Source organism: Hippichthys cyanospilos, chromosome 18 (genome assembly GCF_059441005.1).
Source record: "Hippichthys cyanospilos isolate Australia breed blue-spotted pipefish chromosome 18, RoL_Hcya_1.0, whole genome shotgun sequence".
Taxonomy (NCBI): domain Eukaryota; kingdom Metazoa; phylum Chordata; class Actinopteri; order Syngnathiformes; family Syngnathidae; genus Hippichthys; species Hippichthys cyanospilos.
Window position 1 is genome coordinate 15,798,080 of NC_142386.1, and position 14,081 is coordinate 15,812,160.

At 42.2% G+C, this 14,081-nt stretch overlaps 1 protein-coding gene across 6 annotated transcripts in view; it reads left to right on the forward strand.

Annotated features, from left to right (window-relative positions):
- Window positions 1–652: 652 nt before the first annotated feature.
- LOC148409153 (calpain-5-like) overlaps window positions 653–14,081 on the forward strand; it is an 85,988-nt gene continuing 72,559 nt past the window's right edge. For 2 of the 6 annotated variants that reach the window (XM_088440166.1, XM_088440165.1), the window contains exons 1-2: window positions 656–799; window positions 2,550–2,667. In XM_088440166.1, the coding sequence (XP_088296292.1) occupies window positions 2,641–2,667 (27 nt within the window). In that variant the 5' untranslated portion in view covers window positions 656–799; window positions 2,550–2,640. Of the gene's footprint in view, window positions 800–2,549; window positions 2,668–14,081 lie in introns of those variants that run through there. The other 4 variants (XM_088440160.1, XM_088440162.1, XM_088440159.1 and 1 more) reach the window with 3 other exon arrangements.

Below are 14,081 nucleotides of genomic sequence, written 5' to 3' on the forward strand. Positions count from 1 at the left end.
TCTAGTTTCTTTCCACATTCCCCAATGCAACATGGTACGTATACTGGACTCTATGAATTGCCCTTAGGTGTTTAAATGCAGAGGGTCATTCTCCTCTGCGTACCCTGTGATTGGCTGGCAACCAGAATATATCCTGTCTACTGCCCAAAGACAGCTGGGATGCGCACCAGCAAGCCCTTTTGAGGGTTGGGGTTAGTGGCTAAGAAACTGGACGGATGGATGACCTTAGCATTAGTTTTGTTTATGTAGAACAACTCAATTGAACATAATTAAACACTCGTTGTCAGTAATAATTGTACTTGTCATCCTGTAAAGCAGTGGTCCCCAACCCCCGGTCCGTGGATCAACTGGTACCGGGCCGCGTGGGCTGCACCCGAAATAATGTTTTGGAGATTATTTAGTTTAATGGTATGCGTACACCGAACGAGGCGTAAAAGCGGAGGGTTTTGTATTGTAGTCAATGGAGTTCGCGTGACTGGGCGCGAATGCACGTCGGACGACGCGATGGACGCGAATGGAGCGACACGAATGGACGCGCGCGGTCACGAGAAGCGAAATTTTGCCTTTCGAGTGAAATTATTATTTTTTTTTACCTTTTCCACGTTACGCGTCGCGGCAGCCAATCAACTTCGGGAACATTCAACGGCTCACGCAGGGGACACGAATGAATCATGGCGGCCGCTTTGCGGTCACCGGAAGCGATCCAACACGGCCAGCCGAGCTTTCGATACAAAACAGAGCCAAGCAAGAGCACTCACCTGGCTTGTAGAAAGGCGGAAGCGAGAACTTCGGACAACTGGTATGTGCAGCGTTTGCTTCACTTAACAGCTGTTGAACCGTAGTTACTGTGCTAAGCTAACGATAGCGCAACATTGTCAGCACAATATTTTGCACGGTCTCGGCCACTTGATTGCGACATTGAAACTTTTATTTTTTGGTAGGTGAGTATTTTATTGCATTACGAGTATGTTGCCAAACATATCACAATTTTTGTTCGTTTTCAGCAAGTTTATTATTTTTAAATCTTGAGCAATAAGTGATTTAGACATGACAGTGTACGGTGGCCGACTGGGGCAAACGCACTGCAAATGGCAAAACACTATCCAGAAAAATGGAAACACTTTTACCAAAACGGTAACGTGCTGCAAAACGGAAACACGCACCGGGTGTCTTGTACTTGTATGTACAAGAGTATGTATGTGACAAGATGTGGTGTAATCTTTGAAACTGCCTTGATGAAGAAATCAAAGGTGCTAAAAATTTGGCACACTTTAAAAAGCTTGATAAAATCACATCCTGCGTGTATATGCAGAGAAGGAAAAAAAATAGTCACCATTTGGTGATTTTTCATAACTTTTTAGTTCCAGTTTCGATTGTTCGTCACTTTTTAGTTTTTATTTCACACTAATGTAAGAATATTTACATTTGTTTCTTCCATATATAGAATAAGATGTAAATGTAACATGAGTGATGTAAACAATTCTTGTGTTAGTAATCCATGTCATTGCTGATGAACTTGATATCTAAAACGGCTTTGTCATTTATTTGGAGAATGAGGGGTTGGATAGTTATAAATTCTTTGAACTTCAGCCTATTCTTTTTGAGTATCAACTGTGTGTTTGTGTTGTGTTTTTGTCTATTCTGTTGATATAATGCTCAAATTAAAAAAAAAAAAAATGTTGTAAAAAATGCAGAAATCATGAAGTGTTTATCTCTCTTTATTTAGAATAGGCCAGCAATGTAGCTATTGTTTGATGTGGCAAACCACCTGTTTGACAGTGAAACGGGATGATGGCTCTGTAAACGTACAACTTTCCAAAAGTACAACTTTCCAATTGCATCCTTGTACTTGTGTTTTGTGAAAGTTATGTCTGTTCCTGGGATGTTTATAACTTTCCTGCCATCAGGACAACAACACAAGAGTACAATCTTCCAAATCTTCTTTTAAATCTTTATGCTTTGATTTTTTTTTTAGTTTTATTTTTTTACAGCAGCTGCCTAAACCTGATTTGGTGACCTGTGAGGCTGAATCTCAGGTGGAAATTACTTCTCTCTCACTGCTTTAAGGGGACACCCACTCATCTTCATAATGCCAGCATTCATCTGAAGAATTATAAGAAATTTACTGAAACACCATTAAATATATCAGAAATAGTTACTATGTGTGGCCATAGTACCTTCACTGTTTTTATGTTCTTGTTCTTTTCTTTTTCTTTTTACGTGAGCAAAGTAGAATACGAATAATAAGAAGAGGAGAGAAACGAAGTGTTTACTGTCGCTACGTAATAAGGAATACGAACTAAGTTAATACACACACACTAACGCTATTTATATCCACTATCTACTATATTCTTGCATGTTTAACTGCCTGAGGCTTGTTTAGCCCTTGTCAGCGGGGAATGCTGTGATTAGGACACACTTGTAATCCATGTTGGGATATTGCTTGTTTTATGAATGATTAGTCTTTCTATGTGTTATTGTATTATTTAAAAATGTTCATGCAATTGAAGTGCAAAGCAACGTAATAGACTTTTTTTTTGTGGTTGCAGATCATAATGAATTGTCCTTTTTGTGGACCCCAGCTGTCTTCTAAACCAGCTTATTGCTGTTCATGTGGCAAGGACATCAAATTCCTGTGTCATGTTGATAAACCCGGCACAAGTGGAGGTGATGTTTCTTTTTTTGTTTCATTTAAGATTAGGTAATGTACAATCTCTACCTTTATGACTATGGTTGAGAATTTCGGAGCGTGACCTAGAAAACTTACACTCGCAGTGGTTTCGTGGAACAAGCCGTTCTTTATTTTGAAACACAACTTTATATTGTTTTTAGTTACACAACAACATTATCCTGATAAGATGTCGCCACACAGCGGGATTTAGCCTTGTTAGCTATATTAACAAATATGTGCTCATGGTGGTGACCTTGACCAGTCAGCTCTCCAGGACGTCCGTCGTCCAAGAACAACTCCTCAACATTCTCATCTGGTTCACTGGTTCACTAGAAGAAAAACTTCTCTACCGCAGTCAACTGATGTCACTCAGCCTCCTCTTGTGCACAACCTAAAACAGTACTGTAGTTATACCGAAAAAATTTGTATCACACGAATCAAACCCCCATCCTGTAGTAGTATTTAGCCACTCAAAGCCCAATTACCTCTCCACTTAGAAACCCCTCATACCTCATGGTCACTTGAATCGTCTGAGTCACCGTCACTGTCCTCAAAGTCCTCAGGATTAGGGAATAAGTCGGGGAGTTCATTCCCCAACAGCGCCAGCTAAGCCTCTCCCAACTTTGTGGCCGCCAGCACAGTCATCTGCCTTACAAAAGTATTTGTGAGTAGCTTCTTTAAAATGGGCACAATACTACAAAAGTAAAAAACATGACAGTCAACACTGTCAGTACAACGATCCCGAGTTTCGCTGCCCTAGCTCCCCAGACCCCCAATTTCAAGGTGAACCAATCAAACGAGTTTCCCGTCAATTCTTTACTCAACTCATGTATCCTAGACATCACCACCGTGAACGATCCTCCCCTGGCAGTATCAGTCGGAATATAGGTACAATATTGTTCCCTGAACATGTGACAAACTTCCCCCTTTTCGGCAAGAACCCAATCCAAAGCCTGCCGATTCTGCCACGCCATCCTAGTTGTCTCATGCAACTGTTCCCCAAGTGCTCTAAGAGCTTCATCAGTGTTTATAAACCGCTGCTGGTCATAGTATACATAATTTATCCACTCCACATTTTTGTTGGGAGTAATCCAAAGAAATATAGACTCCAGGCCAGCCACTCCTGGCTTTAAACTCCTCCGGAATTCCCTTTGGTTGTCCTATAAAATATAAATAAACATGTGAATCCGGCACATACGCTCTCCTTGCCCTAGTAGCACCTTGAAGTCTAAGCAAATCCCCTACACCTTGATACATCACATGAACTGGTCCCTTCATCCTCACCTATGAGGGAGAACATAGTACAATATATCCCCTCCACACATCCAAAAGCTGTCTGCCACTGCCGTCAATTGATCAGCCAAAAACCGGTTATCGGGCACTGTCATTGTTATCTTACTACACAATTGATCAATTGGGCCTGGGTTTTCTTACCACACCAGTTCAGTCACAAAAACAGAAGTCATATTTGCATGCGGAAACCAGGACAGCACCCAAGTTACCGGACACCTCACAGTGGTATTCCCCACATAACTCCCATGCCAAGCTTTGTCAGTAAAGCCTTCGCAGCGAAACATTCATAATCTGCTGTCCTATTCACTTTGTACTTAGTAGGAGGATCATCTGCGGCCGTTGCGTATCCAAATTCTGTTCACACATTAATTTTTGCACGGGCCAGCAGTGGACTAATCAAATTGTGCGTCTTCTTTGAGCCATAGATCAGTCTGCATTGTACAGTGCACATTGGTAAAGTGAAAAGCTTAACACTAACAGTTTTGGGGAAAAATTTCCCTTCTTGACATTGCCTTCTTTGCTCATCAGTGCACATTTTGAAACTTCTTTTCGGGAACTTGTGAAGGGAATCATATATTAGGTTGTTATCATTATGTGCTTATTTCATTGTTATCCATTTATGCAATCCTAGTTCATTTTGACCCTGTCCTTAGATAGAGCTGTCGACGCACGAAAGTGTGAGCCGGGACCTTGGCCCAAGCTGTCGGTGGCGCCCGGCTGGCTCTTTTGTTGTGTCTTGTAATCTGCTATGCTTTTGCTCAATAAAAGCCAGGGGGGGGGACGGCTGGGTGGTTGAAATTAGCGTTTGAAGACCCACGAGTTCATTTGCCCAAGCTTTTTCCCTATGCCCAGCATAGTAAAGTCAATCTTGGCTGGTCTGAGTTACTCTTTTTGTCCTAGTCTTCTTTTCTGAGATCTCTCTGACAGAACCACAATAGGGAATGAAGTTGGAGCCTCAGAACATACTATGCATTCCTCACTCGTCATCTCCCTAGTTGTGTACCACATCCATTTGTACCATGCATTAACCCTGGCCCGTTCCAACTTACTTTCTTCACCTAAGTTGAAACCCCGTGGTCCAGCATTGGCACAAGTTAAATATTCGTTATAATCTACATCACTACCTTCCGGTTTGGAATCATTATCATTACAATTGTCACAATAGTCATCATATAGTGTAGTCAATTGAGTCATCAAAGGCGTTGTCCTTGCAGCAGTTGTTACTCCGTCGTAACATCAGTGGTCTTTGGGTCACCCACCCCCCTTGCAACTGTTGTTATAGTTGCATTCATGAGCTGAGGTGTTGTTAATACATTGCCTGGCTCCATGGTTGTCAAGATATTATGCACAATTGACTGAGGCTGCTGAGTGACCTTAGTTACAGTGTTTCGCAAGATCACCCCCCCCCCCCACCCCCCTGTATTTCTCACAGTTCTACAACTCACTGGCCTCAATGGCGCCCGTATTGAATCATTTTCCTCCTCTGCCATGTCAAACATAGTTAATTGATGTATATGCCTATCTGGTTGTACTTCTCTCTCTGGTTTGTAAGAAAAATCAGAAAAAAGTCATTAGTTGGCACCCGCACTGCCGTTTTAATCTGACTCTCACTTCCCACTGCCTTGGCTTTTTAAATATTACTAAACTGCACTGATCGAATCCCCATTCCTGAGACCCACCTGACTCCTTCAATTGCACCCCACATATTTTACGTCCGAATATCGAAACTGCTACTGAGTGAATATCTTCTATATTTCCCTCTGAGTTTAATTTTAGTGGCCAGCAGTTCAGCAACCCTAGACCTTCCTTGGGCTACAGTGTTGGCGCTGGCACCAGTACTGCCAACACCATTGTGCCTTGTGCATATGCATTAGACATATCTACTCCACGTCCCGTGACCTCTTTAGAGCCCGACCCCGCCTTCCCCTTTGAGTGAAACACTGGCGTTGGATCTGTCAGTGCCCATAGCATGCAATTAACCATCACCATCAGGCGAGTCTTTGGCATTGGGTTCCTCATTTGCACTTCCTTTGCTGCCCAACTCTTTTTTTACTTGTGAATGTGCCAAACGCACCTTTGTGCAATGGTTCAAGTGATGGTGCTTCCTCCCACCTGTACCGCAGTTGCACGGGCCACCGTGTACGGGCCTTCTCGTCTTGGCTCGTGGCTCTTCCGTCGGTATACCTTGATGTACACCTGGTCACCCATTATCACCGAGCTGGCTTTCAGTTCCGTGGATTTAGGGACTCTGCTTTTCTCCTGCATATAGATAGCTCTGTGTATGGCTGTTAACTGTTTCAAATAATCTTTCAATTCATTTTGCAGCTGCTTAAGCAGGGGCCCTTTATATGGCCCTCTCAAATGTGGTGCTGGCAAGGGTCGACCTGTAAGCATTTCATGTGGTGTTAGAAGCGTAATTCTGTTAGCTTGCATGCAGTAGCTCATTAGTGCGAGTGGTAGCGCATCCACCCAATTCAGCATCGTGCTAGCACATATTTTGCTGAGCTTAGCTTTGAGTGTCCTATTCACCCTTTCAACCATACCTTTCAACCATACCCTGGGACTGAGGATGATAAACACACCCCAGCATTTGTTTTGCTGTTGTAATTTTTTTTTCCCACTTTCTGCACAAACTATGGACCATTGTCTGAACTTATTTGTGATGGTTTGCCAAAGAGTGGAATTACTTCTCTTAACAGGAATTTTACAACAGTTTCTGAACTCTGATCTTTTGATGCTGTTGCTTCAACCCAACGGCTGAATCGGTCAATTATCACCAACATGTACCTTTTCCCCTGTACTGATTTAATAATATCCACAAAATCTAGAACTAGATGTTTGAATGGTCCTTCTGGAACTGGCATGTGTCCAATGGGTGTACTTACACCTTTCCTGACATTATTCTGTGCACAAATTTCACATTGCCCCAAAACTTCATCTACCATTTCCTGTAAATATGGAGACCAGTATCCTTGCTGCCTTACTTTCTTCACCAATTAACCTCTTGCACAGTGGTCTAAACCGCACACCCGAAATGTGCAATGTTAGTAATGAAACTGGTACAACAAGTATCCCCTCATGGGATCTCCACAGACCTTTCTCATCTTTGGACGCGCCCCTCTGTTGCCACAAACTATGCTCGCTCACACCCGCATTCTCCTACATCAGAACAATGTCCTCTGGCGTAGCAACTTGTTCAATTGACACCAGTGGAGCTCAGACGGCCCACTGACTTTTGGATGCCTCCTTTGCTGCTTCATCAGCAGCATTATTTCCGCCGACAACAACCTCATTGCGTTTCCACTCCTCAGTCTAGTCTGCAGTTAGTGGGCACAGTCATTGAAAGCGTCCTGCTCTGAGATTTCCTACTGGTCCTACTGAGCTAAGCCAACGATAGCGCAGCATTGTTACAATAATAATTGTCAGCACGGTCTCGGCCACTGCGAGTTTTACGATAGCACCACCCCCCCTTCCCCCCGGTCGACAACATAAATGTAACGGTTCGGTGAAGGAGCATATGAAACATGTAGGGTTCGGTGACAGCTTAGAGAGGACTGTATATGTGTCTGAGTGAGACTCCCTACTGGTCCGCTTTGAGAGCGCAGGATAAGCAGTTGAGTGAGCCCTCCTTCACATTCAGCACTCAGTCTCATCAGCACGGTCTCGGCCACTGAGAGACAGAACACCCCCACAGTGTGTGTCTCTGGGACACACTCATGGGGCTCACCCTCAAACTCAAAAGGCACAACGTCTGCGGGATTTACCGCCACACATCTCTTAATGGTGACATCTGGGTATGTCAACAGTGGGATATATTGCAAACATCGAGCCTAAGTTATCACAAACCTATTCTGGTTTATCAGCTCAGAGATTTTGTGATGCGTATATATTGTCACTGGATAGCCCATTGTAATTGATGACACTTCCTCATAGGCAAAATGGACCGCAGCCAGGCCTTGATAGCACGGCAGCCAACCTTGGACCACATTGTCCAGCTCTGTGCTTTAGTATGCAATGGGCTGTTTCAGCCATCCACTACATGTATCTCGCATCAGTACTGCTGATGCATACAGATTTTGTCTATTCGACACATACAAGAAGAACGGTTTATCATAGTCCGGCATTGCCAATGCAGGCGCTGTTTGCATCGCCTGTGTGATTGTCTCAAATGTAACCCTGGACTCACTAGTCCACCTCAGTGGCGCCCTCAGAGTCTGATTTCCACCGTCCTTCATCATTTCCCTCAGAGGCGCTATTTTTACAGCATAATCCACTATCCAACTTGAACTAAACACCGTCATGCCTAAAAACGTCATCATCTGACCCAGTGTACGAGGAAGTGGTGCTTTGCCCCTTTCCTCCAACTGAGAGGGTGCGACTGAGATGTGAGATGACTCTCCCCAGATACTCAACTTGTGGCCGGCAATATTGCAACTTCTTCGAAGAGGTTTTGTGCCCCCCATTCGTATGTAACAGTACTGTTTTCCTCGGTACGTAAATGCAAACAAATATCGAGAATCTTCATGCAGTGGAACGCTAAAGAACGCTGGCCACAAATCTATTACTGTGAAAAACTTTGCTTCAGGTGGAAAATTCATCAAAAGAGTATGTGAATTTGGCACCTCAATGGGACTGTCTTGGACAATGTCATTCACTGCTCTCAGATCATGCACAAGCCGAAAACTGGACCTATCTGCTTTCTTCACGGATAGGACTGGCGTGTTGCAAGAACTGTTTGTTTCATTTAAAACCCCAGCTTTCAAAAGCCCCCCAATAGTTTTGCTGATTCCTTCTTCTTCCTCTAACTTCAGGGGATCTTGAGCACACCTTGGTAATTTCATATGTGGTTTGAGCTCCACTCTAACCGGGTTTGCTGACCTCACCGATCCTACGTCTGTTTCATGTTTTGACCACAAATATTCTGGGACATGTTTGAGCATGTCCTGGCTTAGATTGCATTTCACTTCACTGATTTGAAGCAGTTCTGCTATATAAGCTGAGATAATTATCACTTCCTTCGGTTTTGAGATCATATGATTTCCACACAAAATTTTTCTTTTTGACTTATCTGGTGAGAAGAAAATTAACGGATTCTCTGGGCATCGTTAGTACCCATTGTTTGGACCCCCCAAAAATTCACTGGACCAGAATATTACTGTTTTAAATTTGGACCCTGACCCTGAGAGTTCTGATCACCATGACCCCCCTAGAACCAATCCGGAGCCGGCCATGGGTTGGTCGGACAGTTCTCTCGAATATGTTCCGGCTGTTGGCAATCTCAACAGCCGTTGGGAAGGGCTTGGAGAAGAGGACCTTGTCGCTGAATCCTCCTCAATCCACCTTTTTGTGTCGTCTGAAATTGCCCTCTCATTTGCGGTGCTTGTCTTGCTTGGGCTTGCAGAGGGGGCTGAGCATATACATTAGACGACTGGTGGCGTTCTTTTTGGAGGTGCTTAGGCTGGTAAAGGAGCTGGAGGTGTCATGACTGGTGCTTCCACAGCCAAGCTCGCCCCTTCTGTTGCGGCTTTGTTTTTATTTCTGCTTGACAGCTCCCCAAGCTGCAACTGAGCAACTTTCCTTGGCAATTCTTTATCTTGTTCTTTCAGTCTCTGTTCATCTCATCTGTATTTTTCCAATTGCGTGCACCACATGGTCAGAGAATTCTCTGTGTGATTTTGGTGTTAGTTCCACCACATCTTCCAATCTGCTCCTCACTGGAGATGTGGTCCCTGTTAAATATAAACATGCAGTTGTCCAGCCTCTGTTAAAAGAAACCTGGGCAAGATCCTATGGTTCTGGGGAATTTCAGGCCTATCTCAAAGTCACCTTCTCTAAAATGGTAGGGAAAATTGTTTTATCACAGTTTATGGACTTCTTAAATGAAAAAAAAAAGTCTTGAGATTTTCCAATCCGGTTTTAAAGCATTACTGTCAGGTTCACCAGGTAGACATTTGTAAAAACAAGTATTTCACAAAGAAAGAGAGAAGGCAAGTATCAGCTCATGCATGAGGAAAATGATTCAGGACCACAAAGGGCTGTAGTACTGCCGCGCTATGAATTCTGTCCCTCTCGTCCCCTCAGCTTTATTTTCTTTAGAGGGCCCTAGGTTACATGAAGGTCCCAGCCCTAAAAGGGCAAAAGTGCACAAGGGAAAGGTGTGTGTGTGCGCGGAACCCAAATATTGGAAATATACATTTGTGTCGACATGTGCGACGGAAAGATAAGCGCATGTGAGTGTGGCACAACATAATATGCAGCAACACGTTTCAGTAAAGCAAACGGTCAGGTCAACAACTGCAGACATTTCCTTGAACACAGCTTCCTTTTTCAGAGGGGTCCTTGAGTGGCTCTGGGCACTGGACATGAGGCTGCTTCAACTGTGCTGATGACTGCCCTCTGAAATTACTTCGACAATCACTATTCATAACACATGACATATTAATAGAAGAGTAATGATTGATTAACATATTTATTGGAATATGATCTTTAATTACCATATTTTTCGGACAATAAGCTGCAACTTTTTCCTCATGATTTGAGCCCTTTGGCTTACAGTCCAGTGCGGCTTATCTGCTGTTTTTTTCCCACCAGTCAAGCAAATGTGTGTATCTGTTCAAGGAGTCAGTTTATTGAACTATGAAATAGATCTGCAAAGATGTGAATCAATGGCTGTGCTCAAAAAGTTATAAAATGTAGTATTAAAAATATTTTTTTTAAATGTCTAAATTGAAAAAGATTATTCTGCCCTTCAGAAGTGCAGTACCACCTGTGTTGTTTTAGATTTGGACATAGACTTAGAGCACCCTCTTCTGGTTACTTTGAAATATTGTTTTTCTCAGTAGACGTCAGTTATCCAATGTGGCAGCACACAAAGACAACAGGTTAATGTTTGAGGACTGCTGATGTATATCACTGTTCATCTGTTTTGTTTATCGGTAGAGACATTGGAAATAAGAGTATTTTTTCGTTGTGCAACTTGTTTGTTAGCTTGAGAGGTGCTATGTATCATTAGCTGATTAGCGGTTTTCTTTTTCTAGTTTTACGGCAACCTAAAGAGGGTAATGGTCAATGGCCATTGTTCAAATAAAGCTGAGCAAAAAGAAAAGACAGTCTGGTTGTTTGAAACGTCGTTATCCAGCCGTCTAGCTAGGGAAAAACCCGACGCTTCAGAGTGAGGATGGCATAAAGATCTTGCATAAACGTTTGTGTTTGATACAGTATACAGTATATATGATTGTATTTATAATATTATGATTGTATCTATAATGTGCAGTGTGTGCAATGTTTACTACTTTAATCTATCAGTTAAACAATGGGAGACAGAATGCTGTTAAAGAGAGGATGTTGCAGTTGGTAGACGATTAAAAAAAATATATAATTTTTTTTTAAAAACTTTCATGTACCATCTTTTTGCATAAATATCTGATGGTATGACCTGCGGCTTATAGTCCACTGCGGCTTATCCGTGGCAAAAGATTTTTTTTTGGTCAATTTTTGCTGTTGCGGCTTATATACAGGTGCGGCTTATAGTCCACATTTGATACAGTTGATCATGAGACCCTGATTGCTCGATTGGAGCAGTGGGTGGGCATCAGTGGCACAGCACTGAACTGCTCCTTAGGGGTCCCACAGGGCTCTGTGCTTGAGCCTCTTTTATTTTCTTTATCTGCTCCTACTTGGTTCCATTCTCAGGAAACATGGCATTTTCTTTCACTGCTATGCAGACAGCAAAAAATATGTTCCTCTCAAAAAGTCCAATTCGTTTTCTAGTAACCCTTCTGCTAAAGTGTTTAGAGGTGTAATAAAATAACGAATCAAATTTTTCCAGTTGAATTATTTCCATTTTGGAGATTTTAATGATGAATTGTGTATTTGCCATATGTCATGCCACATTCCTTCAGGGATCAACCCACTCAGCTCTCAATTAATTTTCACATACAATGTCGACCCTGCTTGGGAAGTCATCAAACATTGGTACAAGACTGACACTACTTTTGAAACAGCATTCTCATAAGCTCTTTTAAGCGTTGTAGTTTTGCAATATGTTTTTTTTTTTTTGCCTTATTTTCTCCTTTTTAAGATTATTCGTGATTGGAATTAACTTCCCCCTCAGAACAGCTTATAGAGCATCCCACAATATGGTTGGATCTGTATCCCCTTGATTATTTTCCTCTAAGTATGTGTTTATGGCCAGCTTAATTTGTTCAGTGACTAATTCATTGTTCAATATTCCCACATTCAGCCTCCATGTCGTTTGTCTTGTTCATTTGTCTTGTCTTGTCATTTAGGCATATCTCCAGATAGACAGCACTATGATCAGACACATCTGCCACATCAATCTTACATTCTCTTATTTTGTCTCTATCCGTCTTTTGCATAAAGAAAAAAATCAATTCTTGAGTAAGTGGAATGTGTTGCCGAATAGTGAGTAAAATCCCTTTGCAATGGATTCAGATCCCTTCATACATCAAAAAAGCCTATATCGTCCCATGAATTCTTCACAAGTTTTGTGATAGATTTCTTATTTCTCTTAAAACTAGTGGTATCTAAGTTAGTCCATCACAACATTGAGGTCACCTCCACAAATGCATATCCCTTCTGTTTCAAGTGCTATGATGTTCAACAGTGACTTGAAAAAAACCTTTATTACTCTCTGGGGGTGCATATATATTGACTAGCGTTATCATTATTTGGTCAATCTAACAACAATATAAGTAGGGATGTCCCGATACCACTTTTTTGCCTACCGAGTACGAGTACTGACATTTAAGTACTTGCTGATACCAAGTACTGATACGAGTACTTAATAATACCATAACAACGGTTTTGAAATTGCATTTTTTTTTCAACAATCTTCAACATGTTACTTACAACTACAAGAACTGAAATAATAATAGTGCTGTCTGTAAGGACTAAGCCTTTCTTCCTACAAGTCAGAGGTAGGTTCTTTTCTTTTTGTTCAAAAAATTAAAAAAAATAAAATCAGAAAGCAAGTTATTTTAAATAACTTTTTCAGCAGCAACACAAATGTTATTTCCCAACTCTGGCCGAGCGAGACCGTTCTGACAAGACTGAGTGCTGACTGAAAAGGAGGGCTCACTATGCTGCTTATGCAGCGCTCTCAAAGCGGGCCGGTAGGGAGTCTCACTCAGACACATATACAGCCCCCTCTAAGCGGTCACCGAACCCTACATGTTTAATATGCTAATTCACCGAAACCTTACATTTATATTGTCGATCGGGGGGCTGTCGCAATCTCGCAGTGGCCGTGCTGACAATTATTATTGTGCTGACAATGCTGCGCTATCATTAGCTTAGCTCAGTAGGACCGGTAGAAAATCTCAGAGCAGGACACTTTCAATGACTGTGCCCACTAACTGCAGACTTGACTGAGGAGTGGACCTCTACGGCGGAGGCAAAAAAAAAAAAAAAAATCTGCGGCAGAGGTTCCACCAAAACCCTGAGACCGGCTCACCGAACCACTGATCTAGCATGTCTCGCACACAGCACGGCACCATGTTGATGACGTAATAGTATCGCGTGGACTCAGAGCACGAGTACGAGTACATAAAATACGCTAGTATCGGGGCGAGTACCGATACCAGTATCGGTATCGGGACAACCCTAAATATAAGGACTCTATGTTTAATTTCCTTAAGGAACTCAAATGTGACTTTATTAGATATCAATATTGCCACTCCTCTTTTGCGAGGATTACTGTGCGAACTGTAAAATGTGTTTTTGAATCCAAACTTTTTTAATTTTTCATGTTCTGTTTTTGATAAATGGGTTTCCTGTATAAAGTTAATGTGTGTCTTTTCTTTCTTGAGTTTTGCCATTATCCTAGCTCTTTTAATTGGATTTCCCAAACCATTGACATTCAACGAAAGTATTTTAACTTCTTGGTTCTATCTTGAAATTCTCCAACTGTCTTCTTGCTAATTCAACATAAACAAACTTGTTAGAACAAAAAAAGAATATAACGACCTCCATAAAGGAAGGCCAACAATCCACCACACTCTTTGGCCCCCTTTCTCTTTTGAGGGGGAAAATCTTCCATAGGGGGAGCGCCCCCTTACAGTTATGAGAATCAACCCATGTAGGATTAATATACTCA